Source organism: Eutrema salsugineum, unplaced genomic scaffold (assembly GCF_000478725.1).
Source record: "Eutrema salsugineum unplaced genomic scaffold, Eutsalg1_0 scaffold_13, whole genome shotgun sequence".
In the NCBI taxonomy this organism is placed as follows: Eukaryota; Viridiplantae; Streptophyta; class Magnoliopsida; order Brassicales; family Brassicaceae; genus Eutrema; species Eutrema salsugineum.
The window spans coordinates 6,510,682-6,526,353 of NW_006256885.1; the positions used below are offsets into that span (position 1 = coordinate 6,510,682).

Consider the following 15,672-nt stretch of genomic DNA (forward strand, 5'->3'; position numbering starts at 1 on the left):
CGTTTATTTGCAAAGTAATCCTCTAACTGCTAGAATATACTCAACCGGGTGGCCGATTTCCGGCGCGTAACTTTTTATTTACTAATGGGTAAATTTCCTAATCCGAGTTGTATAATAGTTTATTTCAAGACTCGAATTAAAACTAGACGAGCCACAATTAGGTCAGAGCTCTTGTTAGGGTAGATATCGTTTACTCATCTTCTACCCGTTCGTTCATTGAACAACATCGAGAAAAGCTTTTACACGCGGTGAATATTATTTGTTTATCTCGTTTTCCGTCTCTCCTTTGGGGATTATTTTGGAAAGCTCCTTCTTCTGTTTTGTTGTAGTCTACTTATTGATCATTAGTGTTTATGTGTCCAGGAGAAAAATATGGATTATGTGTTGGTTAACGAGAACCCAATTAATATTATTTACCCGAAGAGAAAACGGCGTGATCGTACTAATGAGAGCAATACCGATGAGTATTCAGTAGAACCAATAGATCAGCTCGAGAGTTTTGATATCCTTTTAGTTTCTTTTTATCTAACTTCTCATATTTATTTAGTATTTTTGGATAATTTTGAGTTCTTTTTTGTTCCTTAACAATCTACAAATCATATAAGAGATATCAAAGATCCAGAGCATACTGAGTCTTCTCTGGAACAGCTCAAAGTGTTAACAGAAGAATCGGTTGAAGTTGATGATGATAAGAATTACGTAAGGTATGAATAAATAAAGATATTGCGTAGAGGGATTATTCTTTACCTCCTTTTCTTTATTAGTCTCCAGTATACTAAATTGTGGTATTTATTTTACAGAATTACATTCACTCCAACTCTTCCACATTGTCATTTGCCAAGCATGATTGGTCTTTCCATCTACGCAAAACTTCTACAAAGCCTTCCCGCTCGATTCAAGGTACCAGGATTTGTTTCTTAAGAGTCCTCAAAACCTCTAGGCTAGTTCGAGTATTTTGATCGCAAAAGTTCGGGTGTAATTACAAAATTTTAGACTCGTTGTTAGCACAGTTTTGGTTGCAGTTGAAAATACAAGTTTCAGTCTGATTCTTGATTTTGTCTTAAAATGTAGTCAATAAACGACTAAGTGATAAAGAGCGTTTGGCAGCAGCACTTGAGAATCCCGACTTCGTGGCTATGTTCAGCTAATGCTTCCAGATATGTGGTTTTGGGTCCATCTAGTTTCGACACATCGGTTTAGGATCATTCACCTTTTGTCTTTGGTTTCTTGTTTCAGTCTCTTACTCTCTTGTATGATATTATATTTTAGAACAGGAGCCTTGTAATTGTTTTCAACTTCACTAGAATATTTAATGATTAGTATGGTATGAAAAAGTTGAATGATGATGTTGATACCAAGGGTCAGATTCAAGACATTAAGTTTGGATGATTTATCAATCTCTCTCTAAAGAGTTTCTTGCCAGAATCCGGAACTTGGTAATTAAATTTAACCTCTATCTGTCTTCTATTAAAATTATTTCTTACTTGCTGCTGGCCAAATAAGCTGGCAAGTTTAAGTAGATACAAACTAGATTATTTGACCAAAAAAAGAAAAGAAATAGGATCACTATTCACATTAGCGGAACTAAAAAAACTTATGTATGTATGCAAAAGGAAGGCATAGAAAAATGGCGAGAACCTGCCTAATCAACCTCTTCTTCTTCGTTTATGCTTCCTCTCCGTCTCATCTATAACTTCCGCATTCTGGAGCTTGGCGAGGACCTGCCTGGGTTTCTGAGTGATGCCCCCGAGACCAACGGAGGTGAAGAAGTTGATAGAGAACCTTGTGTTCTTTGGATGGTCCTTTGGGAAGATGGAGTCGAAGATCTCCTCCATGCTTGGATCCTGAAGCTTTTCATTCAAAGCCTTTAATCCTAACTGCTCAGAGAGTTCTTGAAACAGAATCTTGACAAAGATACGAGAGGAAGAAGTTGTGTCTTCCTCTGTTAACCGAACATAAGCAAAGACATGCCAAGGTAGAGAATCTGCGGCCAGTAGATGGGCAAAGAACATGGCCATACTCCTCAGTCTGTTGGTTTCGAGACGGTGAACTGTTGAGTATTGCTGCACAAACAGATTCTCGAAACATTCTCTGTAAGTTTTGCTTCTGAGGCAGAATCTATGTCCTAAGTGACCGTAGAAGGAGTGAAAAACTCTCTCGTCAGTGCAACATCCGAGGATCATAACGCATAGCTCCATCTCCTGACCTGGTTCTAATCTAATCTGGAGCAGTTTATGCCCAGCTTCCTCGAAGTTGAGACTTGACATTATTGTTAGATAGATTGTCCTCCTCAGATTGACAAGATTAGTTTCTGTATGATCCTGTGTTACTGACCCTGCTGCTTCATCTTCATCTTCATCTTCATCATCACCATCTTCTTCTTCCTCCCCAAGTATCTCCCTTTTCAGCTGCTCGTATTTCCTCTCGTTCTGGAGGAACTCAGGGTCAGGTTTGAAGACATCGAGGGAAGTTTCTGGATCGATCTCGTCGAAGAAAGAGATCTCATGTGTCACTTGCTCGTCTGGATCCACAAGGACATCTAATTGAGGACGAATCGACTTAAAACTGGATCTCCTAAGAGTGAGCAAAGACTCAAGCAAACACTGAGACCTGTAATCCAAATCCCCTTGGTGAAGAATCCCGCGAAAGATGTCGAAGAATACGTTAAAGGCTCTCGGAGAAAGCTCCTGAAGCGTGGCTCCACACTCTGCAACAAAGGCAGCACCGACCTCGACGGTGTCTGCGTTGGGCTCACCAAGAAGCATCTGGAGAAGCTCGAATGCAACAGTCTCGCCAGCGACTCGCAGGTTCACGAGATGAGCGAGGAATCTGACGACGGCTAACAAAAGAGGCTTGTCGTTGCGATCGTAAGCTCTTCCGATCTGCAAAACCAGTCGTCTCAGCAAGAGATGGCCGATCGAAGGGAATCTGGAGTTTACGACGGCGATTAAAGCGGCGATCACATCGGATAAACGATCAGGAGAAGCGATCTGGGATTTCAAACAACATCTGCACAAAAGACCTCTTCCTCTAATGAGATTCTCTTCCAACAATTCCAAGACTACGTGATTCAGGTTATTGGCGTTTACCTTATTCACCAATCCGGTAATTCTTCTCCGGAGCTCGTCCCACGATTCACGCTCCAAATCGCTCTTCTTCTGCTTCTCCTTCTTCTTCATGAAAGCAGGAACATACAGTCCTTCCATCTCTCTGTCTTTGAAATCGAATGAGAGAGAGAGAGTTTTGGCAGGAAAACTCTTTAGATATTTGTGATATATATACACATCCGCTCCTCAATTTTCCTTTTTTTAATTTTTGTTTTTTTATTGTTTTCGTATTTATCCCTTTTCCTTTTTGAGTGATTGAGTTTTCGATAGTATTACTATTATGTCAAAATTGCGAGTTAACATAAAATTTGACCCCCCAAAATTAAATCTTTTTAACAAATTTTTTTCTAGTTCCTTTTTTGTTTGGGTCAGAAAAATCTCTTGTAGTTTAAACATTGAAGTTTTAGTACTCAAGAATTAGAAAATTATAGATTTTCACACCAACATTTCAATGGACGAATTTAATATTGGAATTGATGAAATTGAGTAGTCAATTGCTCAATCAAAATATATGTACCAAATAAATAAACATTGGAGTTTTTTATACTTTTTTTATAAAAAAAAATTCTAATTCACAAGAGGCATACTTCTTCTCCTCAGGCTGCTCCATGTCTCCAGTGAATAAGATAAGATTTTATTTGATGCTGTTTAGACTCTTAAAATATTCTGTTTTTGTTTGATGCTGTGAGCAAACAACATATTTTTCTCACCTGCAGCAAACTGAGGAAAATTTGGAGTCTCGTAGTTGCAATAATGCTGTAACCAATCTCAATCTCCGTTGAACAATTTTGACATTTTATTTTGTAAGGTGTAAAGATTATTCTTTGGGTTAATACAGCATTAACATTAACCCAAAATAAAGTAAAATATTTTTTTAAAAAGTAAAAAACCAATAAAAAATTAGCGTGTGACGTAAAAAAATATTTTTTTTTTAGCTCGGGAGTTGAGAATCTCCATCAAGCAACTTGTCTTTCTCAGATGATTTGGTTTCATCATCAGCCTTCTCAAACTCTAGCTGTCTCGACGTATAAACAGCTGTTCTTTTGGATCTTATCCGGTACGGAGGAGATACATTGAAAGCAATTGATCCATTACTTTGCGTCTCTTCACAATCAGGGCGCTCTGAACTATCATTCACCTTCTGATCAACCTCTTTAGATTCGTCTGTTTCGACGGCCTTGTTGCTATCCGAAACAAAAACCTTGCGTCGTCTTTTCCTGAAAATAGAAGGTGTGTTTGGGAAAGTTTTAGCAGCTTCTCTCAGGAAAGATTCAGGACTTCTTGGAGCTAAACCGTTACTGGACTCTTTTCTACAAGGTGGAGTGAAGAAGCTGACAGGTGATGCGCTTGGACTGCAACCACATTCGAATCCATACATACGCTGCTTGTCCACTTCTGGCGCCATGTAATACTCTATCTGAGGCCTGTAGTAAAGATGATAACCATTGTTTGTAACTCCACCATTCTCTGGAAATGGCTTTGGGTTAGGCAACTGAGGAGAACGAGCGTATTCACTAACACCGGTCATTCCTGAAGCAGCTACTACTTCTTCGTGCGGAACAGAAGAGTTTAATTGGCCTTTTCCGTCTTCTTCATCGAATTTGTTTATCTGTGTAGTTCCTGAAGAGGTTTGAGGAACTGTATCAGAAACCCTTTTCTGACAAGACGGTGAACGTCTAGTTGCACTATCAGGAACACCGTTCCTTGCTGCTGCGGGTGGTAAGCCACCAGTAGCTAAGTAGAATTCTGACTTCCTCTTCAATGAACTATTCCAGTGGTTTTTTATTGAATTGTCGGTTCTGCATCAAGGAAACGTTTTTCCATTAAACCCTCAAAGCTAAGCCTTTCTATAGAGTCCTAACTCCACTGAAGCATGGCCAAGAAAAGTATATACCTGCCGGGTAAGACCTTAGCAATTTCAGCCCATTTGTTTCCGTGGATTAGATGAGCGTTCATCAGAGCTAATTCTTCCTCTGAGGTCCAAGCATCCTTGTTGATACCAGGATTCAAATGGTTGTGCCACCTGCATACGTAACAAAACCACATTGAAGCTTCCAAAATAACTAACTTTTAAGAAAAATGAAAATCCTCAGATGAATCAATTTACCTTTCTCGACATTGTTTCCCAATTCGACCTGGTAAAGACTTTGCGATGACAGACCATTTTGCAGGCCCATATTTTTCAACAAGTTCAGCGATTGTCTCATCCTCCTGCAAAAACATGAGTTTTTTTTTTTAACTCTCATATTAAAATGAAAGCCAAAAAAGTTTAAATAATAATCAGAAACAGGATTGAACCTCTTGAGTCCAAGGTCCCTTAATAAGGTCCGGATTTAAAACTTTCTGCCACCGGTGCAGGCATTGAACTTCGGTTCTATCAGGGAAAAATTCCGCTGCAAAAAGAAAATACACCAATTCAAACAACAAGAACAATTAATATAGCTACATAGACAAGAGTATGGAACTAGTAGGCAAGTAGGCATTTTAGAAACATTGCTAGGGGGAACTAGAAGTAAGAAAAGAAAAAGAAAAGAAGAGATTCATTTTACCTATTTTCTTCCAGCTCTTGCCTTTAAACTTACCAACTGCTTGTCTCAATGTCTCATCCTAAAATAAGTAAGACAAGTCTCATCTCAATTTTTTCGAAATTCTGATCAACCACAAGTTTTACTTAGTCAAAGCAATCACTACTACTAACCTCTTCCGGAGTCCACCCTCCTTTCGCTCGCCTTATAGGGCCACTCGTCCTCCTGCCATAACAGAAATTATCAACACCAATCTCGTATAGAAACTAAGACCTTACAAAAAAAACTCAGCTTGAAAAAAAACGAGTTCATGTGAAGCGAAATTGTAAACGAGTGCTACAGAGGAGGTATACTTGAAGTATGATGTTAAAAATATTTGGCAAAGTGAAAATACAGAGACAAAGAAGAGGAACTAAACCCAAGTACCTATTAGTTGGTGATGCTGCAACGGGGCTTGCAACAGCAGGTGACTTGAGGAAACTACTGGCACTGCCTTCAGACACAGAAGAGCAAGAAGCAGCTGTTGATTGCTTATTCTCTATACACTCATCCTCCATTTTCACTTCACCTTTTTCTTCCTGAGGAACCCATCTCAATTCGATAAGAAACAGATAAACCCACCACCATCGTAAAACGCCTAGTAGACTTCCCAGATCTCACAAAATCGGGAATTCAGTTGAAAAAAAATCTAGGGTTTATAACAAATTGTAATCACGGGAATTATAATTAGGAAGCCCTATTTCGAGACGGTGGAATTTGTATCGATTCAGACCTAAAACAACAGTGAACTCAGTTTTCACTACAAGAAAACTATATAATCTGATCACAGGAACAAAACCCTTAATCAGATTCGGAAAAATCTAACCTCGTCTGGAGAAGAAGCCGGTGGATTCAAATTGCAGCTCATCGAGATAGATAGATGCACGAATTCGCCAGCAGAAGAACAAAGAAGACGAAGGGAACGTTAAATAGAAAAAACCAAAACTTTATTCGAAAAATACTTTGCCCGTTGAACCAGAGAGATAGAGAGAGAAAGAGGAGACTTGGATCGAAACAAAGAAATAATAAACATTAAAAAAACGGATGGGTTATAACGAATACTTCTTCTGCTGACGTCACCGTTACTTGCCGTTTAATCTTTTTACCATAACTAGTAGTAACCTATTCTATGTTCTTCTCAAATTGATTTACCTACCGATTTGGTTGACAACTAACACAACTTAATAAATATTCTCTTGCCCAAAAACATACTATGAACCGGTCGGTTCAATCAATTAATTATTATCGTCATCACATACTGAAGAACAAGTCAACCAAACCGAATCGATATTTCATCATCAAGTCAGAATAAGTTGAACCGGAGAATGTTTTCGCTGCTTAATTGCTAGAAGATGTGGTGTTTTTTTTCCTGGTTTAATGTAATTTGATTTGATGAAACTGAAAGGAGTATAGCTAATTCTGGTTAAGTTGGTTCAGTAAAGAGACCAATTGTCTAAACCCAACTAACGCCGTCAACAGTTTTATTATTGAAATCAGAAAGTCGGAAGGTAAAAAGATAATAACGGACGTTAACGGCGGAGAGTTAACCTCAGGAACAGACGTTTGAACCTCAAACGGCACACTTGCGATGCCAAGGTTTGTAGGTGAATCTGGACCGTCGTATTCGGTGTGTGATGAGCACTTATCTATAGGCCTGAAGAAAACCATAAGGCCCAAAACAAGGAAGCAAACCTTTTGCTTATCAAATACAAACCTGTGAAACTGAGATCATGATTTTAATTTTGTTTTGTTTTAGTTATTTGGTATTGATTTTTTTTTGGGAAAAAAGTTTAAAAAACCCTCAATTTTTTAATATTTGTCAGTTTCCTACCTGAACTTTTTGCGTTGCCAGAAACTTACATGAACTAATTTTTTGGATCAAAAAACTACCTAAAATCTTTTATAGTTCTAGTTTTCACCCCACGATTTCACGGCCGTTAACGGTCAAACAGAATTAGTAAACTCCGTTATTTTCTAAAACAAAAAAAAGCTGAAAAATCCCTCAACTATTTAATCTTTGCCAAAAAAATACCTGAACTTTTATTGTTGCCAAAAACCCACATTAGCTAATTTTTGTTTTTGTTTTTTGAGTTAAATGACACTAAAAAACCAAAATATCAAAGAGTTTACAACAACTAAAAACAAAGTTATCACCAATAGAATTTGAAATAAATTACGATATATTTTTTTGAAATTAGGATATATTTATGACTAAAGATTCTGTAGATGAGTGCTTCATTTTATTTTTGGGCTGATTTAATCTCCACTAAGATGATCTTCGTAGATGATTAAAAATATCTATCACACTTTATCTCCGTTGATTACCTATTAATTTATATTTATTAATCTATTATGAGCCACTGAAATCATTCTTCGAAAGAGTCGATTAGTTAGGAACTTATATTCAAATCGCCTTTCGAAATAAATGTTGTATACGATGAGAAACAAACCAATATCAAATAAATAACCATCAGCGAATGAATCTGGGGAGAACCATTAATGGATGTGAACTAGTGGGGTAAAAGTTGAAACCGTATAATATTTCAGATTTTTTTGACACTGAAAAATTAACTTATGTGGGTTTTTGGCAACATTAAAAGTTCAGGTATTTTTTTGACAAAGATTAAATAGTTGAAGGGTTTTTTTAATATTTTCTTGTTTTGGAAAATAACGGAGTTTACTACTAATTCCGTTTGACCGTTAACGGCCGTGAAATCATGGGGTGAAAACTGGAACTATAAAATATTTCAGGTAGTTTTTTGATCCAAAAAACTAGTTCATGTAGATTTCTGGCAACGCAAAAAGTTCAGGTAGGAAACTGGCAAATATTAAATAATTGAGGGTTTTTTAAGCTTTTTCCCCATTTTTTTTTGTTCCATAAAATTTTCAAGTATTTACGATTATTGGGATAGATTGTTATCTCATAGACAACATTAGACAATGAGGAGAAGTTTATAATTAAACACATAGATTTCATTAAATAATAAATTAAGTTATGTGTCAGTTGGTGAATTGACAATTTTTTTGTTATTTGACGGCATGAAAAAAAAAAGTTTACTTAGTTCAAAAGACGGAAAATTGGTTGTTGTCAAAAAAAAAAAAAAAAAAAAAGACGGAAAATTGGCTTTTTCAGACCCAGTCTTTCCAAAAATGTAAATCTATACATAAACTTATGTAAAGTGCTATTTCATACCTAATCTATTTAAACATTTGAAATCCAGCCTTAATCTTCTTTTTAGTAGCGTAAACCAATCTCCGTGAGCAACCCGTTAACTCTCCGTCAATTAATGTCTACGTGGACGCCACGTAAGAGACGGAGTCTTATTGAGCATTCGTTGTTTAAAAAAAAAGACCACAACTACGTTGTAGAAATTAGAAATACGACACTATTTTGTAAAGTCATCGTCTTCAACCCCTGGACTGAACTCGCAAATGAATTAGGGATTTGAACATCAGAGAGATAATAGTCATCCAAGTCTTCACCATCTACTACAATGATTTTGTTCTTCGACGTTGAGCAAGTGTAGCTATCTCGTGCAGAGGGTGGTTTCCCAGATGTTGCAGCTCGTTTCCACGCCAAAGACTCTAAACAAAATTCAAACCAGTTCAGCTACATGCGTTTTAGTTCAAACAAAAATGATTACATGCGTCCAAAAAACCAAGAACCAGAATCTTTCTCAGCTTCCATATCAATTAACATAAATGATATGAGAGGATTAACAACGAAACTGAAAGAGCAGCCTGAAGCTATACCTGTGTTAAGTATGTAAAAGTCATTATAGAATACTTCATCATCTGAACCAGAAGATTTCCCACAGCCGCCAAATATAAAAATGCGTTTGTCAACAAGTGTTGCACTTATGAGCCTCTCTTGCCTCAGGTCCTTCGCCTCTAACATCCTGACTTATCCAAGTATGTGAAGCTATCACACAAAAAATAAGAAACACACCGAATAAAGAACTGAATTCAAACTCAAAAACCTCACACTAGAAGCATTTAACACAAGCATTTTCTTGATCTAACCAGACAACAAAAGAAGAGATGGAAGAGCTTACAAGTATCTAGAATGTGCAGATCGTTAAGATGCTTGGTCCCATCAGTACCACCAAACACAAAAAGGTTATCCCCGACTGTTGTACAGCTGTGACTGTCTTTCGGAGAGGGTGGTACGCCTTTGATTACCGGCAGAGTCCATATCTGCGTTTCTGCAACCAAATTACCACAAATGAGACTGTAACAACAGTAAAAATTTTGAAAACAGGACTTAGCAAGTAACCACAAAACATCAACACAACAACACCCCAACGATTAAAAAAGCTAATCTTCAATCATTCAAGTATGGTACAACAAGAAAAGAAACAGTAAATATGTACTCCAAAAAAGGACAAAGATCAAGATTGGCAACAAAAATAGATAAGTTTTTGAGAATGGAGCCTAGTAAATGGGTTGGGGAATGGGATCTACCACATGAACGAACAAAAAGAAAAGAAAAAAGACCTAATCGCAAGTCGCAACACAGATCCAACAAAGATTGAGACATTTGCAAAACCCACTACGAGAATCGACGCAGATGAACAACCCTTAGAAAAAGAAAAAGGTGACATTTTCCACCAAGATGATGTAATCTGAAGAACTCACCAGCGTCGAAGACATGAACTTGATTGGTTAAACCTGTGTGAACATTTTCCACCAAGATGATGTAATCCGAAGAACTCACCAGCGTCGAAGACATGAACTCACCAGCGTACTCACTAACGATGTCGTTTTCTCCTCTTTTTTTACGAAACTAAAGCATCTTAAAACAACGACACCTCCTACGTGGACGACATGTATCCAACACTTGACAGAGTTTTTAACAGCGGTTTGCTTAAAATTGGTTTTCGCACACCACACAAAGTTGAGGGATGCAATTCAAATTAAAAAGAAGATTAAGGCTGGATTTCAAATGTTTAAATAGATTAAATATGAAATAGCACTGTACATAAGTTTATGTATAGATTTAACATTTTTACAAAGATTGGGTCTAAAAAAGCCTTTGTTTCCTTCAAAAGACTGACGCATAATTTTAGATATAAAACTTTATGTAAACCTTCATTAGTTAGTTTGTATATACATATTTTATGTAGAATTTATATCAATACAATCCAAAATCATAACCATCCTCTTCTTGCTCTTCCTCTTCCTCTTCCTCTTCATACAATTTCTCGCCGTCTTGAAAATCTGTTTTCATGTCGTATAATTCTACATAGCCTTCTTCAGCCTCTTCAGCTCCAGCTTCATCTTCGTCTTCATTTTCACCATTCTCATTTTCATTGCTCCTCAGTTCCTCCTTCTCTTCCTTCTTCTGTTTCTCCTTGCCCGTCTCGGTTTTCGATCTCTTGGGTGATTTTTCAGCTGGCTGAAAGAAGAAATGAGAAGAAAATTGTATAAAGCAGTCACAGACCCTAAAACGATAACAACTAAGGAAACAAGAAGAGATAATAATAAAAGAATACTTACGGATGTATCAAAGAGCTCCTCCAAAACTTCGAAATTTATTAGCCCACTAAGTCTCTGTACAAGACAAATCAGGAAAGAGGAAGAAACAAAAACTCCCAAAGTAGTGAACTTTGAGAAGAGCGATGTTTTATTGCCATGTTTTTGACTATGTATTTTCAGGTTGGGGTCTTAACAGATTATAATTGCTCAATAAATTTTGATTCATTGCAATCTTGAACGCTTAATATCACGGCATCAAAAACAGAGACAATTTAACCTTTTTATCAAGAGTTCTCCGAACAGCTTCCATGGCTGTGGCTGGGGGAGGCGCGTTCTTTGCTTCCTCAGCTCGTTTTTGTTGCTTTTCCTATACGTAAACAGAAAAAGAGAACCCGAATTTGATTATTAGTCGACACAATATTATTCTCCATAAGTCAGATTCTTGATATGGGTCAGGAACATATTTGTAAAAGTTGAAATTGAGTTACCTTTCTAGATTTTGTCACAGCAGCTTTAGAAGCTTCAACAAGCTTTCTTGCATGTTCTGGGCAATTAGAGTTGCTGGCGTTTAAAGCTTCACTAGCCGCCTTCAAAGCTGCTTCCTTAGCTGCTTGCTCCTACAAAACAATATAATTTTGTAAGATTCTCATGTAACAATTCAGAAGGAATCCACGAAAAGATAAATGATATAGCCTCAAAAATCACCTCAAGATATTCTTTGTTCATTTCTTCCCATAAGATCTTCTTATAACGCTTTTCCTCCTCGTTGTGAATATAGCCATCCACCTGGTTAACAGTGAATATTACGACTCAGATCAATCTAACAAGCAAAACTGTAGTAAGAAAAAGAGACTGAGACAGAGTGTTGAGATCTTTTTTTCATTTCATCTTCTATATTCAAGTTGAACAGTCCATCCATGACTTAGCATGTAATATTAATAACATAAGAAAGCAAAACAATTGCGAACCTCATCATCGTTGACATCAGAAAAGTTGTCTGATTCGTCCGAATCTTCAAGATGTCCATAATCCCCATCCTTTTTTCCTTCACCTTTCTCTGGGACACGGCAAAAAACGATTCTCGAGTGCTCATTGCTCAAACGATAGCAAAAAAAAACACTTTAATCTGATTAGAAAGCAATTGCACTCACCCGAACATCGTTTCTCACTTTTGTTCACACCGCAATAGTCAGCTTCTCTCTCGGACTACCATAAGTTTGAGAGGATGAACATTTGAAGCATAAGATTCCAAAGCAAAATTGAACAAGCTTCTTACATAGGTGGTTTGAGTACAAAGAACAAACTAAACTGCAATCCTCGAATAAAAGAACACCTAAACTTACATTTAGTCGTTCATCATGGTTTAGACTACCACCTCTTTCCTCGTTTTCTTCTCTAGCTGCTTTTTCCATTCTCTCTATTTCTGCTCGCTGGAAAGCAGGAGGATCCGACCCACCAACAAGTCCTCCAGAAACAGTAATGAACTACAAAAGCATCTGATTGTTAACTCTCAGAGCTATTATTTAACAGTTTCACAATTGCGTAAACTGAAAACATGAAAAGAGGCAAATCAGGCATAAAACAGGAGACATACATCCTTGTAACAGCTCTCACAGAGTCCATAACCAAAAGGTTTACAATCCTGATGCATACAGAGCACCCTCTCTTTGTTTGACTTTGGTTTCGTGGAAACAGGTTCTTTATGCATTTCCCTTTCTCTTTCTCTTTCTTTTTCTGTGAGCTCATCAACCTAGCCACACATGGAGATGCGTTGAAAAAATGCTGAACATATTCTTCAAGTGATATGAGGCAAAAAAGCAAAAAGAAAAAAAGAAAAAAAAAACTGAGCCCCATATTTCATTATCGCATATGACAACAACCAATAGCAGAGGAGTATGCATTAGGATACTCACACTTGACCCAGCATCAATCATATGTGATGATATGAACAGTTAGCAAATAATCCTACAACTAGGAAACTCTTAACCGAACTCACATTTAAACTTCCGGACTCGGTATTTCCAAACTCAATCAATCGTTTGGTTAGAGTTGCTTCACATATATGCACAACTTTCACCTGAAATATTTAGAAAACACACCAAATCAGGATCAGGAATAAATTAGGGAAATAAAAGGCTAAAACATTGTTTTCATAAGCTAATCATATCTTCTTACAATATCTGTCTTAGAGCACTTGATACCATGCGAAAGCGCAGCTGTGTAAAGTGCTGCTCCACATATTCCACTAGGTTTCCGGCCGGTCTGCATGCCAATACATGGCCAATATTAACACAAGGCATAATAAATAACTAAACAAAGGGTACATAGGAAACGATCGACTAAAAAAGAGTCAAACCTGTATCCAATCTCTCTTCATACTAGCTATAATGTCTCTAGCTGTATGCCAAACATCTTTACGAAGTTTTCCTTTCAATAAGCCTGCAAGTGTATGATGAAGGGAGTAGCTAGGTTAAGCAATATACAGAAATGTTTGTTTCATGGCTAATGTTTAAAGCAACTAAAGAAAATTAAATAGAAGTAAGTTTCAACATCAACCAGATACAGAAAAGAATAGGAGCAAAAGAAGACATACTTACTGTTTGAGAATCGAGGAATGAATATTGAAGGATCAACAAGCTTTTCATAATTCCGGTTTTCAGCAATGTACAGCATTTCACAGAGTTGCAAGTACACAGAACCTAACTCATAACTGCACAAGATTTTAAAGAAACAAAGACAGCAAAACCGGCATTACATTGCTTGGACAAGAGGAGTCGCCGCAGTAGACTTCACAGGTAATTAGGCTACAAAAGAAAGGAAGAGAACAGTATGGTAATGAAAAAATAAAAGTAATTATCTTACACGCTAACTCGAAGGTAGCTTGAAAAATCAATAAGAAGATACGGAAGGTTCTTTTCCCTACAGATCAAGAAAGTTTTTGGTCAACATAAAGTCACCATGAAATTTTCAAGAGGAAACAAAATTAGGAGAGCAACAAGACAGTTACGAAGAATCTAACCTGCAAGTCAAGTAGAGACAGGAAGCCTGTACTAGTTCAGTTCTGCGGCCTTTAGTGAAATTTTGTTCGACTGCCATCTTCAAAAGATAAATTGAGTTAAGAAAAAGGGTAAGAGTCCTAAATTAATATTCAGAAAATATGTAAACCAAAACATACTGTAAAGAATCGAACAGCCATGTCAGTCACATCTTCTCTTTCATCACCAATTCCCAAGGCATCTCTCAAATTCATAAACTCATCTCTAGCTGCAAAAAAATAAAAGTTCTGTCAGAGAGCAAGCTATCAGGATCAATATTGTATTAACGTAAAGAGTCTAACAGTGCGATGGTTTTCCAAACGGTCACTTGATCAAAAGGATGGGAACTACAGAATAACGAGTACACCAGCTAAGCAATTATTGAACTGAGAAGTTCGAAATGCAATAAAAAAAAAGGGAACTGCATCATCAAGCTGCATCTAATTAAGCAGTTATAATTCAAACATAAGCGAAAGCTGTAGACTTAGATGTATAAGTTGCACTAGTTAGGCCAGCAGAGAGTGAACAGAAATTCATACACAAAGGGAAAAAAGGCATACCAATTCTAATTCTCCTTTCACGTGAGCTTGAGATCCCACTCTGAACACTCCTCACTATGTTACCTGACGCTTGGCTCTGCAGGTACATAAATAATGTGTAATGTTTGAGCAAAGAGAAACCAGTCTTGAAAATAAAATCAAAATCCGGTCTTTTATATCCAAGATAATTCTACGGACTACTTAACCCAAAATTGGAGCTGTGTATACCTGTCCAGCCGCGTTCTTAACGAATGTAACTTCAGTAGAAAAATTGAAATTTTCCAATATCCTCCCACATAAATTGCATGCCCTGCAGAGAAGCACAGATACGAAACTCATGACTCGGAGCTAGAAATCACAAATCTAAATTCAAAACACTTACAATGCACCATCGTAGGGGCGTATTCCGGGAACATTCTTTCCACAATGTTTACACCACACCATGGCTCCCCAACTCAGAAATTTCCCACCTTAGCTAATACCACGGATCCAAAACTCGGAGACAGAGCTTCAATTGATTCAAAACAACAGCTTCCACTGTTACTTGTTCAATAAAGAGGAGATCAGATTATTTCTGGGGAAAGAAGCTCCTTCTAGGCAATCGTGCGAGGAGGTGGAGATGGATTAGGATTTAATGGTATATTGGTTTATTATAAGATAAACTCACTGACTATATAATACCGGTTCTAGCTGTAACGGCGACGGTGGCGGAAGAAGGCGAAGCTGATAAATTTTCTCCGATTTGCGACTGCTTACGATCGAACTCGGGTCCTGTAACGCAAAAGTTCGTGGGCTCTTTATCTTACTTAAGATAACTGCAAAATAAATTAAATTCCTAAAACTTCGTTCTTCGGTTTAGTTCGATTTCATAACTTAAACCGATAAATTAGATCTGGTCCATGTTGGCTATTTTGCTAAACCGAAAACGGAAAGAAACCTCAAGTTCGTC

At 37.3% G+C, this 15,672-nt stretch overlaps 3 protein-coding genes and 1 pseudogene across 6 annotated transcripts; 1 reads left to right on the forward strand and 3 right to left on the reverse strand.

Annotated features, from left to right (window-relative positions):
• The first annotated feature begins 372 nt into the window (after positions 1-372).
• On the forward strand, positions 373-1,148 carry LOC18024551 (protein AE7-like 2). Its single transcript, XM_024159510.1, is given in 4 exon segments — positions 373-502; positions 596-704; positions 801-900; positions 1,023-1,148. Coding segments are annotated over 4 exon segments (465 nt in total).
• A 308-nt stretch (positions 1,149-1,456) lies between these two features.
• LOC18024552 lies at positions 1,457-3,229 on the reverse strand (annotated as a pseudogene).
• Positions 3,230-3,893: 664 nt separating this feature from the next.
• Positions 3,894-6,667, reverse strand: LOC18024553 (transcription factor MYB3R-3). Its single transcript, XM_006407620.2, has 8 exons — positions 6,498-6,667; positions 6,059-6,210; positions 5,806-5,857; positions 5,657-5,714; positions 5,406-5,500; positions 5,215-5,318; positions 5,002-5,130; positions 3,894-4,906 (listed from the first exon to the last, which is right to left on the reverse strand). The coding sequence occupies exons 1-8, from the start codon at positions 6,537-6,539 to the stop codon at positions 4,039-4,041; spliced, it is 1,500 nt and encodes a 499-aa protein (XP_006407683.1). The 5' UTR covers positions 6,540-6,667; the 3' UTR covers positions 3,894-4,038.
• Positions 6,668-10,615: 3,948 nt separating this feature from the next.
• LOC18024554 (transcription factor IIIB 60 kDa subunit) lies at positions 10,616-15,512 on the reverse strand. Of its 4 annotated transcripts, none has more exons than XM_024159320.1 (20): positions 15,405-15,512; positions 15,106-15,260; positions 14,952-15,033; positions 14,745-14,820; positions 14,325-14,413; positions 14,169-14,245; positions 14,012-14,068; positions 13,747-13,859; positions 13,506-13,588; positions 13,325-13,411; positions 13,146-13,226; positions 12,744-12,899; positions 12,493-12,633; positions 12,301-12,355; positions 12,118-12,206; positions 11,855-11,935; positions 11,638-11,766; positions 11,427-11,516; positions 11,171-11,224; positions 10,616-11,069 (listed from the first exon to the last, which is right to left on the reverse strand). In XM_024159320.1, exons 2-20 carry the CDS (start codon positions 15,165-15,167, stop codon positions 10,806-10,808), a joined length of 1,866 nt encoding a protein of 621 aa, XP_024015088.1. In that variant the 5' UTR covers positions 15,168-15,260; positions 15,405-15,512; the 3' UTR covers positions 10,616-10,805. The 4 variants fall into 4 exon arrangements, with proteins under 4 accessions (XP_024015088.1, XP_024015087.1, XP_024015089.1 ...); XM_024159319.1 differs by having other exon boundaries at positions 15,106-15,316; positions 15,405-15,498; XM_024159321.1 differs by having other exon boundaries at positions 15,391-15,488.
• Positions 15,513-15,672: the final 160 nt, after the last annotated feature.

Bases quoted from the DNA above. Each gene is read 5' to 3' on its own strand.
- LOC18024553 (XM_006407620.2), bottom strand. From the start codon at position 6,539: ATGAGCTGCAATTTGAATCCACCGGCTTCTTCTCCAGACGAG. The intron at 5,858-6,058 runs GTACTTGGGTTT...CTGTTATGGCAG, and splicing joins GCAGCATCACCAACTAATAG to GAGGACGAGTGGCCCTATAA. The intron at 5,715-5,805 runs GTTAGTAGTAGT...TACTTATTTTAG, and splicing joins GAGGGTGGACTCCGGAAGAG to GATGAGACATTGAGACAAGC.
- LOC18024554 (XM_024159320.1), bottom strand. From the start codon at position 15,167: ATGGTGTGGTGTAAACATTGTGGAAAGAATGTTCCCGGAATACGCCCC. The intron at 12,207-12,300 runs GTGAGTGCAATT...GCCGTGTCCCAG, and splicing joins AAGTGAGAAACGATGTTCGG to AGAAAGGTGAAGGAAAAAAG. The intron at 11,225-11,426 runs GTTAAATTGTCT...TGTCTTGTACAG, and splicing joins GGAGAACTCTTGATAAAAAG to AGACTTAGTGGGCTAATAAA.